Source organism: Buteo buteo, chromosome 12 (genome assembly GCF_964188355.1).
Source record: "Buteo buteo chromosome 12, bButBut1.hap1.1, whole genome shotgun sequence".
Classification (NCBI taxonomy): Eukaryota; Metazoa; Chordata; class Aves; order Accipitriformes; family Accipitridae; genus Buteo; species Buteo buteo.
Genome location: NC_134182.1, coordinates 17604049 through 17628291, shown reverse-complemented (window position 1 = coordinate 17628291; position 24243 = coordinate 17604049). Strand labels below are relative to the sequence as shown.

The 24243-nt window shown below is 41.6% G+C and overlaps 1 protein-coding gene across 1 annotated transcript in view; it reads right to left on the bottom strand.

Annotated features, from left to right (window-relative positions):
* The window catches only part of EPAS1 (endothelial PAS domain protein 1), a 79661-nt gene extending 72408 nt beyond the window's left edge, over positions 1-7253 (bottom strand). Inside the window, exon 1 of the mRNA XM_075042856.1 lies at positions 7012-7253. Coding sequence (XP_074898957.1) covers positions 7012-7037 — 26 coding nt within the window. The 5' untranslated portion in view covers positions 7038-7253. The remainder of the gene's footprint in view (positions 1-7011) is intronic.
* Positions 7254-24243: the final 16990 nt, after the last annotated feature.

Below are 24243 nucleotides of genomic sequence, written 5' to 3'. Positions count from 1 at the left end.
AAGAGTAGGGCAACCTAGTAGAGCATGGGACCCAAGGACAGGTGCTCACCATCACTCCATGTCCTCCACCGCTATGGCTTCCAGGGACAGGCCCCATGACAAAAGCAACAAAACAGCTAAGATATTAAACTGGTCGTGGACATGGCAGCATGGCAGGTGAGAAACGGCATCTCAGGGGATATATTGGTCACCAGTGCAACCCTCCCCACAGCAAGAAAGAGCTAACAGCCACGCCAGCATGAGAACACCCAGCAGGAAGTCTTTTATTTAATTCAAAGAAACTTAAGGTAGGTTTGACACCAGCCCAGATCAATAAGAAATTGCATCACCTACCCACCACCTATTTCATAAATACGTCCTTCATTTTACAGATCTGAAGGACTGAAGCAGATACTCGTGGAGGAATCATCGTTCTGTTAACCTCACCTTCATCTTGGTACACTGTAAAATGAACACTGCATTTATAGAGCAAATGGTGACCTCATCACCACTACACCTAGTTGGGAAAAAATAGCTGAGGATACGTATTAGTTGCTGTGAGTTATCTAAAGATCACAGAAGGGCAATAACTCTTAAGCTTACTGATGATATACTAAAAAAAAACCACCAAACAAATCCCAGCCAAATCCTGTAAACGGCCACAGCCCGGTTGTTCTCTCCATCACAATCCTGCTTTACAGCCCGTCTACATTCTGGCCTGGGGTTTTCATTCACGTAGGTCACAGCTGGGATTTACGGACAGGCCTCAACAAGTAGGGGCTGGTGAGGTAGCCAGGCACGGGCAAGACACATTTGTAGAGATGCGTTTACTTCTCCTGTATCTTGTTGGAAACACCAATAAGTTGTTGAGATCTTTTTGGAAAACAGTCAGTTTGGTTCTACAAATAACAAATATTCAAGATTAAAACATAGGCTACTTAATGTTTGCTTAAAAGCAGATCACTATATGAATGCATACACAGCAGAATGATGAAGCATTTGTAACTTGGGGGATGGTTCAACATATTTGCATTAGGAATGAAAAACGCTAAGGAGCCATATTATCCTGGGTTTGTCCCACTTGAGAGCAGAAACAAAATAAGAAAGTCTTTTTTCCTCCTGCCCAGATGCACAGAACTTGTTCATAAAGCTGCAATAAGCCGGTATTAATCGCACACACACAGGCTAACATAAAGCATTTGTAAAGTTTCTGAATTTTTCAGACAATCTTTTTGGAGGCAACACCCTAAACATTCCCCTAGTCAAAGAGAACTGCTGATTCCACATATTCACACACAGAGGAAGGGTCAAGACCAGGGTACCTCTTTGACTGAAGATCAGACATAAAAATTCAACTAAAGCAACTTTGCTTCTTGCCTGGCAAAACACTTGATGAGTTTCTATAGAATGGGATATTGAATATTTGCTGTGTCATGTAATACAATGGACATAGAATTATCGTGGATACCTTATCCAACTTCAAACTCTTTGTAATAATAGTCAGGTAAATTAAATTACAAGTCTAACTGTTTTAAGACCTAAATATGCCCATTTAATCAGAAATTATTATGGTAGATTTTGTTTCAGTGAAATTTTCTAGACCTAAATAAAGTCATAGAGAAAAGAACCGAAATCATAATTAGATTTGAGATCAAGAAGTAAAGAGCATAATTAAATGAGACTTACTTTGGAACATTAGTTATTTATCAGCCAATTGGCCTACTCCACTTCCTTAATCTACTTCCCAAATGCAGACTAAAATACAGTTTCCCATTTTACATACTTCAGAAATAATCTACACGAAAAGTAGCCTTATAAATTTAAGAAAGCAGTTATTTTTTCTTCTATAAGCAGTCAAGGTTTTATCCTCAGCAGATAACTACTTTATGATAATGTGTTTTAAGTAAATGAAGCACAATAATGATAAATGAGAAAAAAATTGCCAGCTGCATAATAACCATACTTGCACTTTTGCTTAATTTAAGAGAAGGGTTCTGTCAACCTTGTACCAGCTATTAGGAGTAAAAGTATTTATAACCACTAACGTATACATGACACTATGAATATTGGAGTAATTAAGAGAAGAGAATAGCATTTCACAAATAGCTTTAGAGTAATAAAACCATTCCATATATCCAAATTATTTTTAAATACAACCTGCCTTTGTACTGCTCATTTCCTTATGTTAATGTTTACCTTAATTCTCAGTTTTATAAAGGTTATCCATTATGAAAAATAATAGCAAAACCATTCAATACTTGAAGAGTTCTGTCCTCACCACGCCTAACAGCAGCTCCTACTTGGAACCTGAAAACAAAAATACTTAATATTTATGAATCCACCATAATAAAAAACATTATAGACAGGCAGAGACACCCATTTTTGATACTCATGATGGGTCTCCTAAATTAGCAGCATAATACCAAAACTCCTATTATCAGAGTACCTCCAATATGCAAGATGTTCCCAATGACCCACACAGGATAAATATGACAGAAGATGACTGACATCAGAAGGTGAAGTGAAAAGGACATGTCACAGAAAGGTGCTGTATACTAAGGGCTGTTATATTTTTAACTTGCTCTTGGGCTAAGTGCTAAACACAAGCAGAGTCAGCCCTTGCGGCACCCCTGCAAAGCACAAATCCTTGGAAGCCCAGGTAACTTTGGGAGGATGGTACACACCAGGAAGCACTTGCATTGCACACCGCTCCCACAGCAAAAGCCATTCAGCCCTCATCAAGCTCAAACACTTGGGCTGTAGAGAGGTGAAGCCACGGCAGTTGAGCAGAAGTCAAGCTTTCCCAAGTAGGCCAGAACACCAAGTCAGAGCTCAGCCCAACCTCTGCTACCTGCCATTGCAGGCAAAGGGAGACATTGAGGCAAGCATGCAGCCTGTCATTCCTCATTCATGTGTCCTTGGGCCACCCTCCAGTAGAAAAGCCCTTTCCACACCTGTATAAATACAGAAAGGGTGGTGAATGCAGAAACCAGAAGGGGCAAAACCAAAGTACGATGAGTACGAGTGGCCAGAGTCATTCAAGAAGACCTGCAAGCTATGAAGTGCCCACATTTTTGGTGCTGAAATGTAAGTCCAAGCTGCTTAATGTTAATGTACCATAAACATGTGCTAAACAGCCAATTTTGACAAATTGTTCATCATGAATTCAGGAGATTACATTTCCTTTTGATAACTCCAAATAAGAAAAATTGATGTCAACATAGAAGCAAACAGGAGTAAATTAAATACATGGGTTATGCGTGGGGGAGATGTTGAGCAGTAACAAAACTTGAACAATTTTTTTATGAAGTCAAGTAATCTATGCAATAGTCTGCAAAGGAAAGTGTTCAAAGCTCCATCAGCTGAAGTACACAAAGTGAGGTTTACAAGAATGTAAGAAACAACCTGTGTTGGCAAGCGGATGGACAAGATCATCTAATTCACCACTGTCACAGAATAACAGGCAAGAGGCAGTACACCTGACAATAGTGACATACCTTAAAACAGAAAGCATACTGGGTAGAACAAAACTGAGACACTACATTTCCTGAAATCTGCAGTTTAACACCTTGGCAGATCCAAATGCTCACATTTCCCGGCATCCGAATTATATCCATTAAGAGTGAGCAACTACCTGAGCTCTGGAGAGCAGTGCCGTCAGGACCGTTTCCTCATCCTGAAGAGGAGCGGCCAAGAGTGACCTCAGCTTGGCAGAATCGCTCTCCTGAAGTAGAGGTCAGTGAAAACTGAGGCACAAAGTGTCTCATTAGAGGGGCTCAACATCTAATAAAGCCCACAGTGAAAGGGTAATTGAAAGCAGTCAGTTACCTAGTCAATAACTGGGAGGAAACCCGTTTGTTTACTACCTGGATCAGAAGAAGTTAAACAGATTTATATAATGTTACATCTTTAGGGTCACAAAACAGTACTGTATAATTACACAGAGCTGCAAAACTGGTTTATTTTTCATACAACTGGAAAACAAACACAAAAATCCCCAAACAACACAATTGAAAAGGTGAAGCCAAATGATGCATCCTACTCAGTGGTACCTGATTTATCCTGAGCCTAGTTTCAAACCTTACTCAAACATACGCTGTTGTCCATCCAGAACAGTCCATTTAACACACCATGCATTCCTAATAAAATAACTATGTCCCTCAAATAATTAAAAAATACATGATGACTAAATAATTATAAAACACACCAAGATATTCTACAAGACTGCCCTGATTAAATTAGGACCTATCTACTAATTGTCATTATACTGCACAATGACCACAGATATTTTTTCCTTAGCTTTTATTATTTTGCTAAAATGTGTTTTATCCTTTTACTCCTCCTTTTCCCAGGTTCTAATTACTGGCATTCCAGGAAACATCAGACTTCATATTTAAGACTGTGTAGATAATAATTATTTTTTTTAATTAAGTTAAAATAATAATCATATAGATCTCAACTCAGAATCTTGGACTAACTTTAAATGCGGGAGACCAGCCTACTGAAAGTGTTAGAACATGTGTTCCAAAGGAAGCAACTGCATTTTTCTATTGACAGACACAGCTTTAAACGAGAACCTGAGGATGCTCTTCAACTTTAAATGGACCATTAAAAGAATCAAAGATTATCTTCCATAGAGCATCTGTTTAACAGTAAGAGAACTGCTCCTCTAAACATATATTCCAGAGCTGCCTGCAAATCTCATAAACCAGATTACCCCCACCACCTTTTCTCCCTGAAATTGATTTTTAAATGCTATTAGCGAGTCAGGTTAGAGTTCCTAGCTGCATATCTGGATAGAGATCAACCAAATAATACAACTGTTGAACTCCAAGCAATAAATCTATTCTATAATAGTATTGGAAAATTTTATTTAAAAATCTTGCTTCAGTAGGCTACATAGGGTATGTCCCCAGTAGGGACGTACATACGTGCACAGAGAGAGAGGCACAAGCAAGCTACCTTAAATCCTTCATCTGACACTTTCCCAGTTCTTCCATAAAACATTAATTTACACAACCACCCCACGAACGAGATAACAATTAGCCTACTTCTGAGAGAGACAGAAAGTTGTCACTGGAATATCACTAGATTTACGTAAAATCAGTGACAGTGTCGGGATTAGTGTTCAAACTTTAGTCCTGTGAAGTTTCTATGTTGTATCTGAAGAGTATTTACACAAAGCACTTCAGCATGCTGTCCTGCAAGATTAGACAGTGCTCAATCCCTCACTGTGTTTGAAAATAAGAGGTTAAAACTGAAGAGATTAAGGGTGCCTCATTAAAAAGAGGTGATACAATGAATGCAGTGTATCTTCAATAGGTACACTATTTCATTCTTCTCATTCCTATAAACTGCTATAACACATTTTTATAACTACCTCGTACTGCACTATAATTTTTTACTCTCTTGCCCAACAGAAGAGGACACAAAACATACCCATATTTTATACCCTGCACAGAAGACTGATACCTAGAACAAAATACACTTGAGGCAATTGTGTAACCTTAATATATTAACATTTGATAAACTGAGGCTAGTTACATGGAAAACCTATAGTTTATACTACTACAATACTTCCCCTATTACATTGTCATAGGGTGACTCAATAAAAAAGGAGCTATTATACAAACCAAAACCCAGTGTTTAAAGTTTAGTCCATCATCAACCGGAAAGTACACATGACAAATAACAAGATAAAATTCTTAGTCTGTAAATCACATCATTTATGAACACAATCTATAGTCAGAACAGCAACCTGAGCCAATAATAGACTCAGCCTTGTAACTGCCTGCTGTACAAAACAGACTGAATAAATACCCTGTTATGAAACTTTGTGGACCTTCATTCACTTGCTTAGCCTTCACCATGTCAGCACCCTCACTCATCCACAGGGTTTGTTGATAGGCTTGCAGCCATGGCTAGACTCTTCTTAATCTCTACCTGTAACTTCTGTGTTAGGGATCATGAGTTTTATTTTGACGTTCAACTTCAAGAACCAACAGGAAAATATACTCTTTGATGCAACTACAACAAACCAATAAGTTACTTTTATTCCCTTTGCAAGGTTCGTTATGGCAACATGGGAGCGTCTGGCTTTACGTCCTCCGCAAACAGCAGCGCCCAGCGAGGCGCTCCTCGAGCTCGCGGCCCTCGAGGAAAACTCGCTGACAGCTGAGGATCTTCGCGAGCCGCACGAGATGCGAGTCCCCGCATAACGCGGCCAGCTCCTTGGGCTGGAGCGTGGATGGGTCGAAACCTAGTAGTTTTATACAGTTCGTAAGCGTTTACACAGCCTGTCAGTTACATCCACACGACTTTAATCGTGAAACCCTTTTTGCTAAGGGTGCTACCTTTAAAACACCCATCTTCAACTGAAAAATAACTTCCTAGTAACTAAGCGCTAACAGATACTAAGTGAATAAGCCGTGCCACAACGTGCATTAAAGTCATCCCACAGGAGTGGCGGACCCGCACTGGCAGGCTGGCCGGGGGGACCAGGCGCCCGCGCCCACCAGGTGCACCTGCCCGCCCGCCCGTAGCCCCCGCCGGCCACAGCCGGGGCCGAGCGGCCGCCTTCCCTCTGGGTGGCGGCGGCCGCTCGGGACGCGTCGCCGGGGCTAGGGTCGCTTCCCGCGGCGGCTCCCAGGCCGCTGCTCGCCACCCGGCGGGGGCAACTGCCCGGGCAGGCGCTCCCGGCTCGGCGCGGACGGGCGCCGCTCTTCCCACGGCGGGGGAGGCCGGCGCTGTCCGTCCCCCCCCCCCCGACAGCCCCAGCCGGGGCTGGGCGAACTAACTCCCGCCGCAGCCGCTGCGGGTCCCTGCAAAGGCTCCGGAACCCTCGCAAAGGAGCCGCGGCAGCGGGAGGCGAGGCCGCGCCGTCCCGCCGGCAGTGCCACCCTCGGCCCCTGCCCGCGGGGAGTCCCGTCGCGGCCCCACGCGGGACGGCGCTGCCTCGGGGGAAGGGGGGAGCCGGAGGAGGAGGACGAAGCGGCCCGAGCAGCCCGGAGTCTCGCCCGCGGTTCCCCTCACCTTTTCTTCTCCTTGTCAGCTGTCATCGCGGCGGCAGCTACCGGCTCCTGCGCCGCCTCTCGGGCCGGGGCGGGCTCAGCACCTGCCCGGCGGGACGCGGGAGCTCCGCGGGCAGCGACGGGCGGGCGGCCGGGGTCCGGTTCGGCCAGGGCGCCCCCGAGGCGGGCGTACAGTCTCAGGACACTGCCGAGGATTGTACGGCCCGCCCGGGGGAGAAGGCGGCTGCGGGGCAGGAGCGGCGCGGCGGCGGGCTATGCGGCTGGGCACCGCCCGCAGAAACTTTTCACTTTAAACCTCGGGCCGCCGCCGGCCGCGGGGGCAGGGCCGTCCCCTCCGCCCCGGCCCCGCGCCGCCGCCGCGCCCGCCAATGGGGGGCCGGCGGGGCGCCGCCGCCGCGCCCCGGCCTCCCCGCCCCCGGCACCGGCACCGGCCTCGGCCCGGCCGGCGGAGCCGCGGGGGGTCAGCGGCGCCGCCCCCGCCCCACTGGCACCGCTCCGGCTGCGGAGGGGGCAGCCGCCCGCGGGCACCGGGGCGCCTTTCCCCCCCGCCACCGTTTTATTTCTTTTCGGTGGTTTAACTTACTCCATTTCTATCCCCCCCCCCCAAGGCGTTTTACCCCAGTAGCTCCTAGCGCGCCCCGCCGGTGCGGTCGCAGGGGCGGGGGGCGGCGCGTCACCTGCCCCGCAACCGCGGAGCAGCCGCGGTGCTGCGCGGGCCGCGACGGCCCCGGCGCCCCTCCGGCGCAGGTCCCTGCTTAGCAAACGGGGGAGCGGCCCTGCCTTCGCCCCTTGGGGCGCCCCATTCGGCCCGAAGCAGGGGGCTGTTTAAAAAAAATAAGTGGAAAAAAAAAAAGTACGACTGGCACTCACAGGAACGACCGCGCGAGCTTTGGGCCGGTGCGCTGGAGCTCTCCACCATGTGTGGGATCACCCTGCCCCAGCCCCGCGGGGTTCAGTACTGGTCACGCACAGAGGGGAGGGAGGGGGACAGCGGTCGGGGTTAGAGGGATGCTCAAAGGAGCAGGGGGGGGACACGGATGGGACCTCCTTCCTCTCCCTGGTTTTTCAATTTCACATTTTATGTGATACTACATCTTTCAACTCACGCATTTTTAAAACTCGTGGTTGTTGACACAGAGTGAAGTATGGCTGTTGCAAGAAGTGCCAAAGCTCATCTCATGCTAGCACCTGCCATAGTTTGCTGCAGTTGAGATCAATGTAAATAGTAAAAAAAAAAAAAAAAAAAAGAATGCTCACTTTGATTTTTATCTATTTTACACCAAGGCAACTAACCTTGCTAGACGAGGGATGACAAGAATTTTTCTGAGATTGTCTTTCATCACCGTAGAAACTGCAGTCTTATCCTCCTGTTTTCTAAGGCTTACCTCAGATTTTTACATCTCAAACCAAAATAGACACCTTTGCATTAAACTGCACCAGGTTTTCTGTACTTCTGGAAAATGGAAGTACTGCAGGCAAAGTGAGCCAAACTAGATTTATTTCTTCGTTATTCAAATTTGAGCAATTTCCCTATGCCATATCATAGGCTGCTTTGTGTACAATAGGTGAGAGGGGTTGTTTTTTTTTTTTCTTTTATACAGTATGAATGTTTAAAGAACGCATTTGGGTTTAAATTTGCATATTCTGCTCTGAAGCCTGAAAAGAGCTACACATGCTTACACAGCAACAGCCTAATTATGTGGTAACAGTTGGGGTTTTTTTCTTGTTATACAAGAGAACCTAAACAAAAGAAACCCACAAATATTTAAAACCTAAGTAAACTTAGTCAAACAGAATTTGTGTATGCAGGACTAAATTTAACCTTCTGGGAATAAGAGAATGCAATAGGATCAAAGAGCCAAGTCATTCATTTCCTAGATTAAATAGACTTCTTCGTCCTTCATTGATCTGTGCTGATGTCAATGCTCCTTGCTGTATCTTAAAGCACTTCACTTGGATAAACAACTTGCCTTCAAAAATCAGACAAGAAAAGCATTCAGATCAGCTAAACCTAAACCACTCAGAAGATTTCAAATATTTCACGTCTAGCCCATTGGCCTAACTCGTTGTCTCTGCCTACATGGGTACAGTGTAGTTGATTAACAGTCTAAATCTCTTGCTCTCTTGACCAGCGAGGCCCGAAGGTGCTTTGACACCAGAAGAATTCACATCTAAGCACCACTGAAGAACCACTACCTGTCCTCGTCTGTGGAGACAGACTGGTGGGCTTCAACATGGGTCAACTCCCAGCAAAACCAGAAGCTTTCTGCTGCATCAAGAAGGTGAAGTGAGTAAGACCGAGTGATTCTGACAGCTCCCTCACAACTTCAGTTCCTGAAGTTGTCTATACTATTATTTCTGGTCACTGAGCTCCCCATCTTGACCATGAGGAAAACAAATGGCCTGTCTTCTGGAGCTTACTGTAGTTGTCAATTCCCTTTCTTTCCCATAACTATTCAGGGAGAGAAAGATCAAATACATCTTTAATAGCACTGTCATTCTACCTGACACATTCTGCGACAGGAAGGGGCCATACAGCATCTACAGGGACACAGAAAGTTTTGTCCTTGCTGGAGAACAGTAGAAAGAATCACATAATTTTATTCTCAAATGCACCTCATTACTGCTTTGATCTCCTTTATGGTCAGTCAATATTTATTATCAGCAGTAACCACCCTGAGGTGGACTTTAATCTTAGACTACTCAGAAGCTTCAATGGGAGACACACCATGAATGCATTTAGTCTACAAACGTGCATTATTTAATCTGCAGGAGACGACAGCTGCCGGAAAGCCCAGAAAAACCTCAAACTGACAGTAAGCACAGTTTGTCCTCTCAATTACTGTATTACATTGTAAGGGCTCTTTCTGTTTCCTATTCCCATGTTACTTTCTACATTTTATCTTGTGTTTGCTACATTCTACACTTAGATTAGTAGGTACAACTCAGAGAAAAACTCATGGAACAGGAAAAAGTACTCGGGTAACTTCATGAGCTGACCTTAGCAGGGGTTAGCTTCTGGTCCTGTCCCCCCACCAAGGTTTCCAGGAGAATCAACATAGCAGATGGGGCTTCTTTAGTCTTGGTGGTCAGAGAAAATACAAGCGGTTATGTCATCCACTCTGTTCTGGAAATTATAGGAGATGACCCACATTGCTCCTATGCGAATTATTCTAGAGATGCTATAGGAAGAGAAAGGTTTTGATCTCCTAAAAGCAACATTCAGGTGAGGTATTGGAAAGAGTCATTAACATCTGCTGGGATAGCAGATGGGTTCTTGAAGGGTCCTTCAAGTCTACCAGGGACCAGTTTATGTTAACTGCATTTGGACTAGGCTCTAGGGAAAAAACAAATAGAAGACTTACAAAAATAAAATGGTGGCATGAGAGCAATTTTCACAACCCACCCTCAAGTTTAAACAAGATTGAGAAATTAGGTAATCTGCACATGGTAGTGACTGGGCCCCTGGTGCTCAGCTCACCCTTCTGGTGTTCCCAGGCAGGAACACCCCATCACCCAGACAAGATGCAGGCAAGCTCCTATTTACTGCCATCTAGTTTGAAACACACTACTGATTTAGGACCAGTTATGCTACATTGTTTTTTCTCAGGATATGCGTTTGTATGTAATCAACCATCCAAATCAGCGCTTGCACCAGTTTGAACGCACATTAGCTATCATGAGTGAAGTGAAAGCAGTTCTAGTACTCTGTTTTACATATGCATGCTACTGGCCCCTGTATCAACTGAAGAGTATTGGCAAAACATACAGAAGTTCAACACTGCTCAGCAATTAATGCTCTAGAGTAGTCAGAAGAAAACATGGATACTCTATCCCTTGCAGGGGAGGCATTATTATTAAAATCAAAAGCAACTAATAAAAATAGATTGTTGAGACGACAAAGTGTTTCAGATTGATTAATAATCCCTGTTTGGTTTCCTTCTTTTTCTGGCTCCTCAATACTGCAAGAAAGTATAACAGCAGTAAGCTGATGCTTGTATGACATTATGGGAAAGGGAAGAAAGGAGAGCCCTGTTATTGCAACACAGCTGATCCTCTGAAGGGAAGAGACAGGATTCTTCACTTACTCATACCAGAGTAAGTTAGAGCCACAGAAGATTTATTACACATGATAGCAAACAAGACAGAAAAATATCAAACTTTGGGTTAATTTGTTAGCAGGGGAAAAGTGATATTTGTAAGCTAGATAAAACACAAAAGGTCCATGGAAGAAAGAGGGGACTACTCAGATGGAGATATTAAAAAAATGCCTGAACCAGTCACACTCACTCACACCTCCTTTCATAATTACAGATGTGCCCTTGTGCCTTAGTATAGATGTACCTTCTGCAAAATCAGTAGCTGTGCCCTTTGTCCACAGTGGCACCAACCACTTGCCAGGGTAGGAAACAGCACCTCAGCTAGCACACCTGTGGAGTCTTTAGGATTCCTTTGCCTCTTGCTACAGTTTCATGCTAGAGAGAATTCTTATATGAGAACATATATTAAGACACACATATTGCTCTTACATAAGAACAGATATGAAGAACAACTTATAACAGCACTCCTCATTGCCCTAGGCAGAAAGCAATACATGCTCTATAGGCAATAGCGGATCAGCCAGTTTAAAATGTAATTTTGAGGGAATACATTAAGATGTCTTTTAGAGCTTCCAAATACTGATTGCACACCTTCAAGCAAGGCTCACAGATAAGCTCCAGTGTTTTGAGGCATTGATTACTTACAGACACATTCCAGACGTTTCAGTCATCACACTCCCATGAAAATAAGACATGATGGCCAAAATGTTGGGAATGTACCTGTAAATATTAGAAGGCTTAAAATTACCCAGCTTATCTTTCAGCCTTTTTCAAAATGACATACTGAGGATGTCTTTGGCCTATCCCAAGGAGAGGATAAAACAAAGAAAGTGTAATTAACATAGCAATGTGTTGCAATAGAATCAGTTCAGAAAGACAACCGACGATGAGTAAGTACACAGAAACACTCCCGTCATGATACTAGAAACTATAATTCTGAAATTTTGGGAAAGCTCAACCAAGAAACCAGGGAGAAAACAGATGCAATCCAGCTTGTTAAATGATGGCTTTCATTTTGGGTTTTCCCCTTGACCTTCAATAGCTTATTATTTAGAAATACTATGTTTCACAGTTGCTTTCATTTTTTATTGGCCTGTGGAGACTAAACGCTGAACACGTTTGCTAAGCAGGACCCCAATTCGTCACCTAGAATGCAAAAAACTACTGGGAAGTCAGGGCAACCTCTCAGAAGCTTAAAGACTTAGAGCGCATGTGAGACTCCGTCATATTTAAAAAACTCCTAAAGAGGCATAAGCTTAATATAGGAATATAGTATGTTACTGTATGCTTTTTGGTATATAATGCAATAATAGTCCAATTTAATGAAAATTAAGTATGAAGCAGATATGGCCTTCACCTAATTTTCAGAAATTCTTTTGCAATGTTTCTGGAAGGTAGGCACCATACAGATATAATATTAAGTATTACCTCCCATTCTATTTTAACCAGTTTACTTCACCCTCCATATTACCCACACTAGCTGTCAGTGCTAGCATCAGGCAGAAGAGGTCTGCAGCCTCTTCCTGCTCCCTGACAGTAGCTCTGAGAAGGAAACATGGGTGCAAGATCACCAGAGGTGTGTTTTACTCAAAGCCAGCAAAACCAGCATTTAGGAGATGGGAAGGGAAACCGTTCCTCTGGGTGGATTTTAAAAGCCAAGTTTTGTAGCTATATTTTTAATACTCATTACCTCCTGTCCCCAAGAAACAGTTATCATCACAGAGGAGGAAGAGGAGCAAAACAAAAAGAGCAAAAGAACTGTGTGCCGGATGAATGTCCGGAGAGATGGGAAGCTATGATTGAAGATTTTTGCAATACTGAAGCTGATACCAATGCCTAGTAGTTAACATTCAGTCACTCAACAAATATTTATTTAGAGACAGTGTAACATGCCCACTGCAGAACTTTGAGTTTTAAAGAGAGCCAAGAGATTTTATTTTTTTCCCTTCAATTTTAGGAATCTTAATACCAAGGGCAATACAGCTCTTAAATCTTTTAATCTCTGACAGTTACTTCTAGAGGCTTGCATGGCACATGGGTAATGCTCAAGCCTGTACTGACTCTCTGTAGAGCAGCAAATTTCCCTCTAACATAATCCCAATGAAAACTCAGGTCAGAATGAAACTGAAGCAACTCTTTTCTTAATCCCAGCACCAAATGCTGATTTAACCCTAATCCAGGCAAATAGATTTGGGCTTTGTTTTTATTCACCCAAGACTAATTTACTCTAACGAAGAGCTTGAAAAGTGTTTGTTTTAAAACAGTCATTCTTAAATTCCTGATGTTTAAAAAAGTCACTGAATCCACTAGCCCCATGGACACTTGTCGCCTAAAGAAGGTGACAGATTATTGTAAAATTGCAAAAAAATCCTAAATTCTTCAGGTGCTGCAATACTAAATGCCAAAACCCTGCCAAAAATCAACATTTTCTGGGAGCAGAACACTGTCATAAAAAGGTAAATTCCTTATCACTGCATCCTTTGAAAGAATCACACAGTATTACTGGAGCTCTCAGACTTCTGGATCTTTTTCTTTTGCCCTAAAGAAAGGCTAGTTTTTAGCAGGTGAGGTTCTTGTTAATTGAAATCCCACCCCAAAGGTACTGCTGTACAACTCCCAAATGTATGCTGGGTACTTTAACACCTGGATGGACCTGAAGCAATCATAGATACTCACAGTGGATAACCATAACCAAGTCTCCCTTAGCTCCTCTAAGTCAAGATGAAAACATAACTTCCATGAGAGTGTGACCTGGAGTGAGATCCTAACTCAGGTCTCAGAGACATCTGGGACAGCCTCCACCTACCTAGCACACCCCCACTGCCCAGACAACCAAGCTGCTCATGAGTTGCCTCCTCAACGGCCATGAGATTGAGCAACCTGACTATTTAAAGTGCTGGTAAAGTTCACCTTTGTCCTGTTCACCCTGAAATTTGTTCTAATTTGGGGAACCACTCCAAGATCCATTTATCATGGGGCTTAACATTTGTTGCTGAAGTGGATCTGCTCCTGGAAGTATTTATAGGCTCTTAAGTAGAGCTAACACAAGATATTGGTTAACAGTAAAAGCGATTCACACAGACAGACAGGGAGTTGGATAGTCGTCCCCCCTTTTTCCCTAAAGCCATCTCTGTGCTTTGTGTTTTTCTTCCACATCTATGTGCTGCATGCTTTGCGTGAGGCACCTATTATCAATAATGACCTTGGCTATGCATACTAAGGGATATTTCTCTTCATTACACTGTAATATATAATTTATGATAACATGTGACATTTCACTGAGAAAATAAAATAAAACAAAAAAACAAAAAAAACCCACCCAAAAACCAAGAGCAGGAGAAAACTGCAACTATTATATCCCAAGTCATTTATTTCTGCAGAGAAATAGATTTAATTTCATTACAAGTTGCTTTGTTAAAGCATTCCTTTACCATTCTCCAAACCCTTAACCCTTGTGTTTCAGTAGTCATAAGAATTAAAAGAAGGACCATTACAGCTTGCTGCAAATTAACATTAATGATGAATCCAAAATAATTTAATCTGGTAGTAAGTTTGGTCACAACACATACATTCAAATAAGAGTTCATCATCCCATTTTTGCACGCTTAAAATTAATATTAAGCAGCAGCACCACTAACAAGGGTAGGTATTTATATTTCCACAAAGCCAAAGCTGGGGACTACATAAATACCTTTACATATTCACTGATTCCAAGTTACTCTTCATTTACATTGCTACAGCCAACCACAGTCATATTTCAAATATCCAAAAATCCCATTCAGTAACATGGAATCTGACACACTATTATACATGTTTTTTCTTCTTTCTTGACCAGTGACAAAGAACTAGTCCAAAGATTCACACTGTCTTTCAAAAGTCTTTAAATTAATTTCAAAAAGTGCTAAAACCTCCAAATCTCCATCTCCAGCAGGTTTATTAGATCTCTACCTCTACCCTCTGCTTCAGAGCAGTTGCAACAAAAGTGTTTGCTTAAGCTGTGGGAGTTGTTGACTTAGTGATTTTATATGATATGTCCTATAGACAAGGTAAGTGCAGCAGCCAAAGGAAAGAACAATGTTTAGAACCATTTTAGACACTGAGGCTTAAGGAACGCAGCTACAACCTCCAATTACATTTTTCAAATAGCGGAGCATGCTAGGCCAGCATGGCCCAAAATCTTGGCCAGCCTGACAGGCTCAGCAGGTTTTCTCCCTGAATTGTGTCACCAGCTCCAAGACAAGTATAGCAGAGTTCCAGACATGCCTTGCGTCAGAAGCGAACAACAAGCGACACACAAATGCCACGCTCAAGCTTTCAGAGACGCAGGTGGAAGTTTTGCTGCAAGAGTCCTACAGAACATCCATGCAAATTATGAAACTGAAAACAGAACCTCCCACCCCCTCCCAATTAACATTAAAGGCATCTACGTCAGTCAGTCTGAGACTTTTCCCACCATCAGCACTAATTGTTTTCATTATGCTAAATGATCGCTGGTGGGATTTTTTTTTTTAAGTACCCACTGCCACCAGTTTTCAATAAAACCAGCAGGATTCTGAAATCACAGCACCCATTGTTGTTATCACAACAATCCAGCTCAAAATCAGCTTGGATATCAAAGCTTTTCTTGAAACCTATACATTTCCAAACACTGATTGCACAGACCTTCATCTGGTTATCCAGATGTATGCTTTATTAAAAGTCTTTCCAAGCTGTGTCATGAAGTGCATCTGAGTCTCAGTAAAGCATGGAAAATCTGCACATATCACGTTGCCAGAAAAATAAAAGGATGTTCATAATTTGTGGCAATGTCCAAAGGCAAGGTAACAACTGGGAATCAGTGTCCTACTTAAATAAACCGTGATTTGTCCTGAACACAGTAAAGAACTTAAGTTTTTAAGCCCTTCATTGACTGGATACTCATGATTTGGCTTAACGCAGGGTGCTGGTGTATTTCCATAATTACAAGCACATAAATGACTTCAGCGGAGTTCTCCAACAAGCTGAATTAACTCAGTGTTCACATTAACAACACAGCTTTTACTTTGTACCTAAATATTTTAGTTTACATATTTTATTTAGTTTTCACTTCTCTGTTTATGTTCTGTAGTTTTGTCTCCCCAAAAAATATTCTGGAAGAGAAGATGCTTGTGAACCAATGCTTTTTCATGGAAACAGTAATTTTTGCAGTCTGAGTGCATGCAACTTCAACAGACATTTATACTCAAACTAAAAGTTAGTTCACATTAAAAATTCTGAATATTTTTAAAAGTGATTTTTCCAGAAAATGCCCGATATCCCTACCACACAAACTAAAATACTGAAAACAGAAAGACAAGCCTGAACTATCTATTTTGTAAGGCAACTTTCAATTCTTTTCCAGTAAAACCTGGCAAACAAATGAGAGAATTAATCTCCCAAGAGATGAATAAATAAATAAGTAATTTATGTTGAAACTCTTACATTTGTTTAATAAATAACAGAGACAGATTATGAAGTATTGAGATGAAAATACTGAGGTTGGAAGTTGTGCTGCTCGGCTCCTGGCATGAAGCATGTAGTGTTACTGGCAAGTGTCAGAAACAAAACAGCACTAGCAAGTACAGAGCTCAGAGGTTAGCAGGTGTTCTCTTCCTGCACTTATGTGGGATAACTTTCACTTTCTAGCTGAGATTTTTGGTCAGTAAACAACACAGATGGTTAACTCCTATTAGCTTCAAACAGAAGGCAGGCTGTGAAATACCCCTTTTCTGATACAGAAACTTCAGCCACAAAGACGAAGAAGATGGGGGAAAAAGAAAAAAAAAGAGAGAACCATGAGATACTGTTCTGACCAACCAAAATATTCAATGCCTTGTAAATGGGTTTCAATTTATTTTTCTCTTGGAATTTCTCTTTTTTTGCCCTATGAAAGTTACATTAATTTTAATCTTCATGCTTTAGAAGATGTCCATAAGAGTATTCTTCAAAAGAGTTAGTTTTCCCATTTTGGGGAGTGTCTAACATGTCACTCCTGGAGCAACAAAGCAGCAAGTGGGATTTTCAGCAGTTTGAGATGGTATCCAAGCTGGGAGGAAGCAAAGCATTCTTTAGGTATTGCCACAGGACTCCTCCCCTTTCAGTGAAACAGAAAGGTTCCCCTGTTTTTGTCTGCAATCTGACACCGTCAGTGTTGTTTCCTAACTAGTTTTTTTCATGCAGGAGTCTGCTGATGAAATGCCAGCTCCTCACAGTCCTTTAAATCCTCACCCTCTCTCCTCCCTCCTTCCATCTTCTCCCACAGACCAATCCTAGACTCCCCCTTCACAGCTCTTTCCCTATGTCACTATTCATCCTTTTCTCAGACTGACAGTTCACTTTCACTCAAAATGCTTCATTTAAAGACTCATTAAATAAAGTTATCATAAATCCGTAGATATAAGCCAATAAAACAACATATCACAGAGAAGTTTTCTAGCATCTTTTAGATAATTCTTGGCAAGAATCCATCACTGCTTTTGATAAATGCTCTCACGTTTTATCTCCCCAGTTGAAAACCTACACTAAATGTGAAATGGCCTGACTTCTACTACCTACAACATGTTATATGTTTTTTGAAACCAATAAGACATTCCCTTTGGCCTGGGAGATACATGATCTGCTGTCTAGTCAGCTTCCATCCTTCTGCTTGACTCTTCAGGCAGGTTTTCTCTCCCTGTGTCCCGCTACAAGCAGTTTTCTGCTCTTTTAATTATTCCCAGACGGATCTCCTGCTATTTCTGTATTGGACTAACTGGAAAGGACCATAAAAGCATCTCCTGTGTAAAATACAGAACAAGCATAGGTTCTGTTGATACTGCCTGAAATTCTTCAGTTCATAAATTTAAGGATCACATTAGTCTTTAGAGTTTCAAGCGTACTAGATACTGAGGTTCAGTAAGTTATCCAGCCAAACATCATTAAACTGCCGTCAGAGTCACTGCACTCCAGGTTTGCACCTTGCAAACATAGTCTCCATTTTTACTTTGCTGTGTAACTGTGTAGCAAGCCTCAGCTTGGCAGAGTCCAGCTTACTAAGCATCTCCACCACTTTCCTTCAGGTGATGCAAGTCTCCATGGCCTTATGCTTCCTCAGCCTTTGCACAGGCTGCAAACATTTGTTGGCTAGTTTTTGTTTACTCCAAGGGTACTGTTAGAAGTAATCAGACATGGATGAAGAACTAAGCTCTGCCAAACTTCTCTAGAAACGCTGTCCCTATTGCAGTTACATTTTGAGAGCTGTCAGTCATGTAGTTTTAATACACCCAGTATCTTCTGCTAAATTGAGTCATTCTAGTTTCTAATTTAAACAGTGTATGACATCAATTGAAATGTTTTACAGGAAGCACAACACATTACTTAAACACTCCTGATTTCTGGAAGAAAAACTTCCAGAAAGATTTTGGTTAGTGGTGTGTGTATTACACCACAGCACTATTGTGTGGCACTACATCATCTGTTCATTCTTTACCAGGTTTCATATTAGCTGTTCCATTATCTTCCCCAGATTACAACTATAATTTATCTTTCTAAAAATGCTGCTACAATATTAGGTTTTGGGTCAAATCCCTTAATCTTTTCCATAGTTTCAAATAGCTATTTGTGGAGGAAATCAGTATCTGAGACCCCCATTCAGCCAGCTCTTAAAACTCTCAGGTGCAAGTCATTTCAGCCTGTAAATATGCAAATCAAGAAACTCCTCTTTAGTATCCTCCCTTGTTATGAGTGATACTGAAACAGTTTTGATTTCATCCCGCAATTTCTATGTCACTGGACTTCTTTCAAATACAAAGCACAAATATAAATGCTCAGCCTTCTAGCATTATTGCTTATTCTTCTGTTTTTATATTTAAGTGAACTAATAACAGTTTCTTCATTCATATCTTTAAATCCCTTTCAGCATAGGCTTTACCATTCATAGCTCTACCAATGGCCCTACCATTTTAATTTCCTTTTCTTGCAAATTCTCCATCATGGGCAGCCTGATCTGCAACAGTCACTAGTTTTGCCTGTACAGGCAGCTTCCTTACTACAGCTACCTACTGTAGCTTTTTGAGCACCTAGCAACACTTTCTTAAAAAAAAAAAAAAAAACACCTCACTAGATTTAAGAAAAACATGAGTGATGACTTCAAATTATGAATCAGCCAACTGATCTGATGCCAAGGAGGCCAAAGTGTTTAACACCATCTTTGCATCAGCATTTGCCAAAAGCCAGCTGTGAGTAGGCTGCTCATACAGCGATGCTAGTGACTGGGATTACATATCCTGCAGATTAGAGACAAAATCAATAAGAGAAATACTTAAGTTAAATGACCTCACTTTATGTTTGTCATAGAATACTTAAAGATTGGCCTAAAGTAAACTCAGAACCTCAAATTATTATCTTTGAGCGCTAACAGGGAATAGTTGCTGTACCAGAGAACTGGAAGAGGCAAACTCAGTGGCTACTTCTAAGAAAAGGTGGGGTGGGGGGAAGGCAGTAGTGTAAGAAAAAAGAGAAGATGTCAGAGAGAGGAGATTTCAAGATTTCCAGGCTTAACTTAAATCCCTAGAAAAATTGTGTAGTAACTAATCTGCTGTGGAAGGAAACATAGCCTTCATTTCTCCATTTTTACTTTGCTGTGTAACTGCATAGCAAGCCTCAGCTTGGCAGTGTCCAGCTTACTAAGAGAGTAACAGCAGTTACTTTGGATCCATCAACAACAAATCTTGTCCAACCAAATTAATTTTCATCTGGGACACAATTGCAGGCCTTCTAGATAGGAAACAATGACTGTCATATCTCTCAAATTCATTAGCGCTGTCTGGCAAACCACAGAATACATTGATGCATCCTTTTTTGGCAGTAATCCACTGGAGATAGAGGAGTTTGTGGGTGTATGTTGGATGATAGCATTAGAAAGGAAAGATAGTTTTGGTAAACCTGGAAAAGTGGGGAAAAAGGGGGATTCAGTAAGAAAAATGCAAGTTACTAGGATACCTGACTGCACAGATACAGTGTGGAAAACAAAAGGTGAGGCAAAAAATCTGCAAGAAATAATTCGGAGACTACAGAGCAAACCACAAACTGAGCATAATTCAGCATTTCCTACTCCATAACAGGAAGATAATCCTTGTACTCAAGACATCCTTGTACTCAAGACATCTGTGTGAGAGTGCAGCTCATAAGACACATGGAAAACTTCTGTCACTCTGCTCAGCTGTAACCATATCTTTCTTGAAATGCAGCACTCAGAATTGGATAAAGCCAGAGATAGACTAGGACAGATCAACATGAGTTGTCAGAGGTTTTCAGGGTGACCAGTAAAGAAATGCTGACTAATAACAACCTTCAAATATCAAAAAACTTCTGCAAAAAAGAAGGTAATCATCTGGTAATCATCGGCTATGGTGAGAAGGACAGAACTGAGATTGAGACTTCTAGAGAACAAGTCTTATAAAGAGCGGCTGAGGGAACTGGGGTTGTTTAATCTGGAGAAAAGGAGGCTGAGGGGAGACCTTATCGCTCACTACAACTACCTGAAGGGGGTTGTAGCCAGGTGGCTGTTGGTCACTTTTTCCAAGTAACAAGTGATAGGACAAGAGGAAACGGCCTCAGTTGCACCAGGGGAGGTTTAGATTGGATATTAGGAAAAATTTCACTGAAAGGGTTATCCAGCATTGGAGCAGGCTGCCCAGGGAAGTGGTTGAGTGACCATCCCTGGAGGTATTTAAAAGATGTGTAGATGTGGCACTTAGGGACATGGTTTAGTGGTGGACTTGGCAGTGTTAGGTTTACAGTTGGACTTGATGATCTTAAAGGTCTTTTCCAACCTAAATGATTCTATGACTCTATGAGACTTAAATTATAGAAACTTAGATTTTAGTGAAAACTAACTTCACTAATAGGAAGAGGGAGCTGTGACTGGACATTGACTTAGATGAACACTTCTCAGAAAAGATGTGCAAATAGCTGATAAGGACAGACATACAACTGAAAGATCATCTCTTGAGGTGCCACCTTTGGTCCTTCCCCCCCCCGCAGGTGGCATAGGAAGGCCAAGATTCACAGTGTGAAATTGGCAAAAGGTGTATAGGACACTGCTCACAAACTTGTGCAAATGGAATAGAATTAAAACATAATCAACATAAACTATTCCCCCCCTCCTCCACTAATCTTATGATGAAAGAGGAATTACAGACACAATAGTTTTGAAGATGCATCTTCTCTTCTCTCCTCCCTGGTGGCAAGTACCCATTTTCTGGGTTTGAAAACTTTTCCTTTAGTATTTATAAATTGTTATCCTGTCTCAGAACTTGCAACATATAGTCATAGACTAGTCTTCCATAATAACTTGGTATTGTTTTTATTGTGCTGTGTAGACCAGATACCAGGTTTTCCAGACCCTTAAACACCAGTGACCTGATGTACACAGCAAACTGGTACCATACCCCAGTCCTTTTCTCTTATAAAGGTGATCAATACACATAAGTTTCAGTAAGTCAATAGTAATTCTGCAACAAAAAGTGTTCACACTGAGAAGAATGTGCTCAGTCACTGGAGGAGTAACAACTTAAATAGCTGTGTAGCAAAAGTATTTGGGAAGAAACATCTAAATCGTTTAGATATGTCACTGTACGTTTTCAAAAAGATTTTATGACATTCACACGCAGCAACAGAGATTAGTTTAGGTGAGTCAGGAAGTCTCTTTCAGTCTATGCCCCTACAAAGTCAAGAATATTGAAACGGTTTACTTTTCATTAATCTCATTACTATTGATAAATCCCTTTTAAAGAAAAAATTACATGAAAATCTCAACTTTCATTAAAAAAAGGTTTTTAAATCTCAGTCTTAGAGGAAAACTTGCAAAGGTAACACAAGCAAAATCTCAGAAGTCAGAAAATAAAGAGTGGAGAGAAAAGATAAAAAAAACCCCAAGCAACAGAAAATTAAGCAAGAAGAGCGCCCTAATACACTCTAAGACAACTGAATCAACTATCATGGATCTGGACACATACTTTTCCAATACAACTAGCAACAACAGTCCACCTTAGTTTTCCTGAAAGTATGTAAATATATTGAAGGAAGACTTTTTCCCTTATTACTTTCCAAGCAGCAATTTATAGGGAGAATTTCTTGGGCCATGCACCCATGGTATCTACAAATAACATAAATATTATTCACCTTATTTTTACCACAGGAAATGTACAAATGTAGGGATACAATTAGGCTAAGAGAAGAGGTTTCTGAGGCACTCAGCTGGTGCTGGAACAGCAGGAAAAGAGCTATACTCTTTCATGCATTTCTAAGCATGTTGAAATAGGTAGTCAACAACTTCTAGCTTCTGTTTGAGTGAGCTGCACAGTGGAGGAGAGGCTGATGCATGGACAGGAGGATCTGTCAGTGTTTTGTGCAACTGTACTAAGTAATCTGGTTATGTGTGTGTTGGAGAGGGCAAGCAGGCAAATTTCAAAGTGACAGACACACATGCACACTCAAACTTTCTGAAGTAATTCAGTAATTCACAAGGAGGCCAACAGAAGTGTACAGGCAAGACCTTTTGATTTTCCTCAGATGGTACAACATGGTAGTTACAAAACCAGTCACAAGCACTTATTGCCATTACTGCACAGACCTACCTTTTAGCAGAGGTAGGTAACGCTAGAAATAACTTTAAGGCTAGGTTATCTTGTGCAGTTATGACAACCCACGAATAACAAGACCTTTTGATTTTCCTCAGATGGTACAACATGGTAGTTACAAAACCAGTCACAAGCACTTATTGCCATTACTGCACAGACCTACCTTTTAGCAGAGGTAGGTAACGCTAGAAATAACTTTAAGGCTAGGTTATCTTGTGCAGTTATGACAACCCACGAATAACCAAGTCAAAATTGCCTGGTTAGCTTTGTCAGGGGTTCCAGTCAGATGCCTGCCTACTTTATTGCTTACTCTTCCTTAGAATGCAGTAATGAAATACTGGTTCCAAGGAAAGCCATATGTGTCAATGGACTGCTGTATTTGGGCATAACATCAATACCACTGAAGGGACCTTGCCTCCTGGTGAAAGAGTATCAGCCTTTGAAACTCACAACTGGTTTCACAGGGCCTTCACCACAAACCTCCCAATTATGAAGTTCTAGCTATGACTAATCCCATTACCAGCCACCACAGCAGGTAGCAGCCAAGATGATACACATCTCTCTATATTACTATGATGTGCCATGTTCTGGATTCCAGTCAGACTTTCTATTATTTCTTTTCTTTTAAATTCAATATATTTTGGGGCTTTATATTATTACTGTCTCCACAATAAACATTTCAATTCTCCAATATAAGAGGTTTGAAATCTGGGAAGCAAAAGTTCCATAACATTTTGCCAGAAGAACAGCATTAAATCTTTGATGTAAATAACTGCAGACCCAGACTCCACCTGGTCCTGGATGCACAAGGAGCAGAGCCAGCGGAGGGAGGAAGCCACTACAGCTGGGCTGAGAGAGTCCAAGCGAAGAAAAGGCAGTAGTTGTGCTCCGTTGAAATGCAGACTGCCTGCCAAGTTCTCCAACTGCACTGCACCAGGAAGTACTTTTTAATCAGTTAAAAAAAAAAAAAAAAGAAAAAAAAAAGAGGGGGTAGGGGAAGGAGTATGTATATTAGAAACAAGGCGACCTCTTATCTATTAATTGACATTTTCCTAGAAGGACTGATTGTCTCTTAAGATTATTATTTTTAATGTTCTTTTGGTAGTAAGAAAAATTCTAAAGAGTTTAACACAGCTGTCTCACAGAAGGTTATCTCTTGTGTACAGTACATTTTGATACTGCTTTTTAAGCACTGAAACAGAAACAAACAGGCATCTAAATATGTGTTGCCACAGTTTGCAGAAGTGATGAATTATTAACTATTTTCTGTCATTTTTTACATTATGTTAATTTGCTTTATCTTCCACATCTGTCACACACATCCTCCCATCCAACACACAGGAAAAAACATGTTTAAACAGAGTTATTCATGCTTACAAGTGGTCAATATAGCTGACATTAAGACACAACAGGTCAAAACTTCAGAGAAATTGCACCAGTTACTCTACCTAAGGAACTGGCCCTCAGTCTATGCAACATGTCTTACAGTCCTCA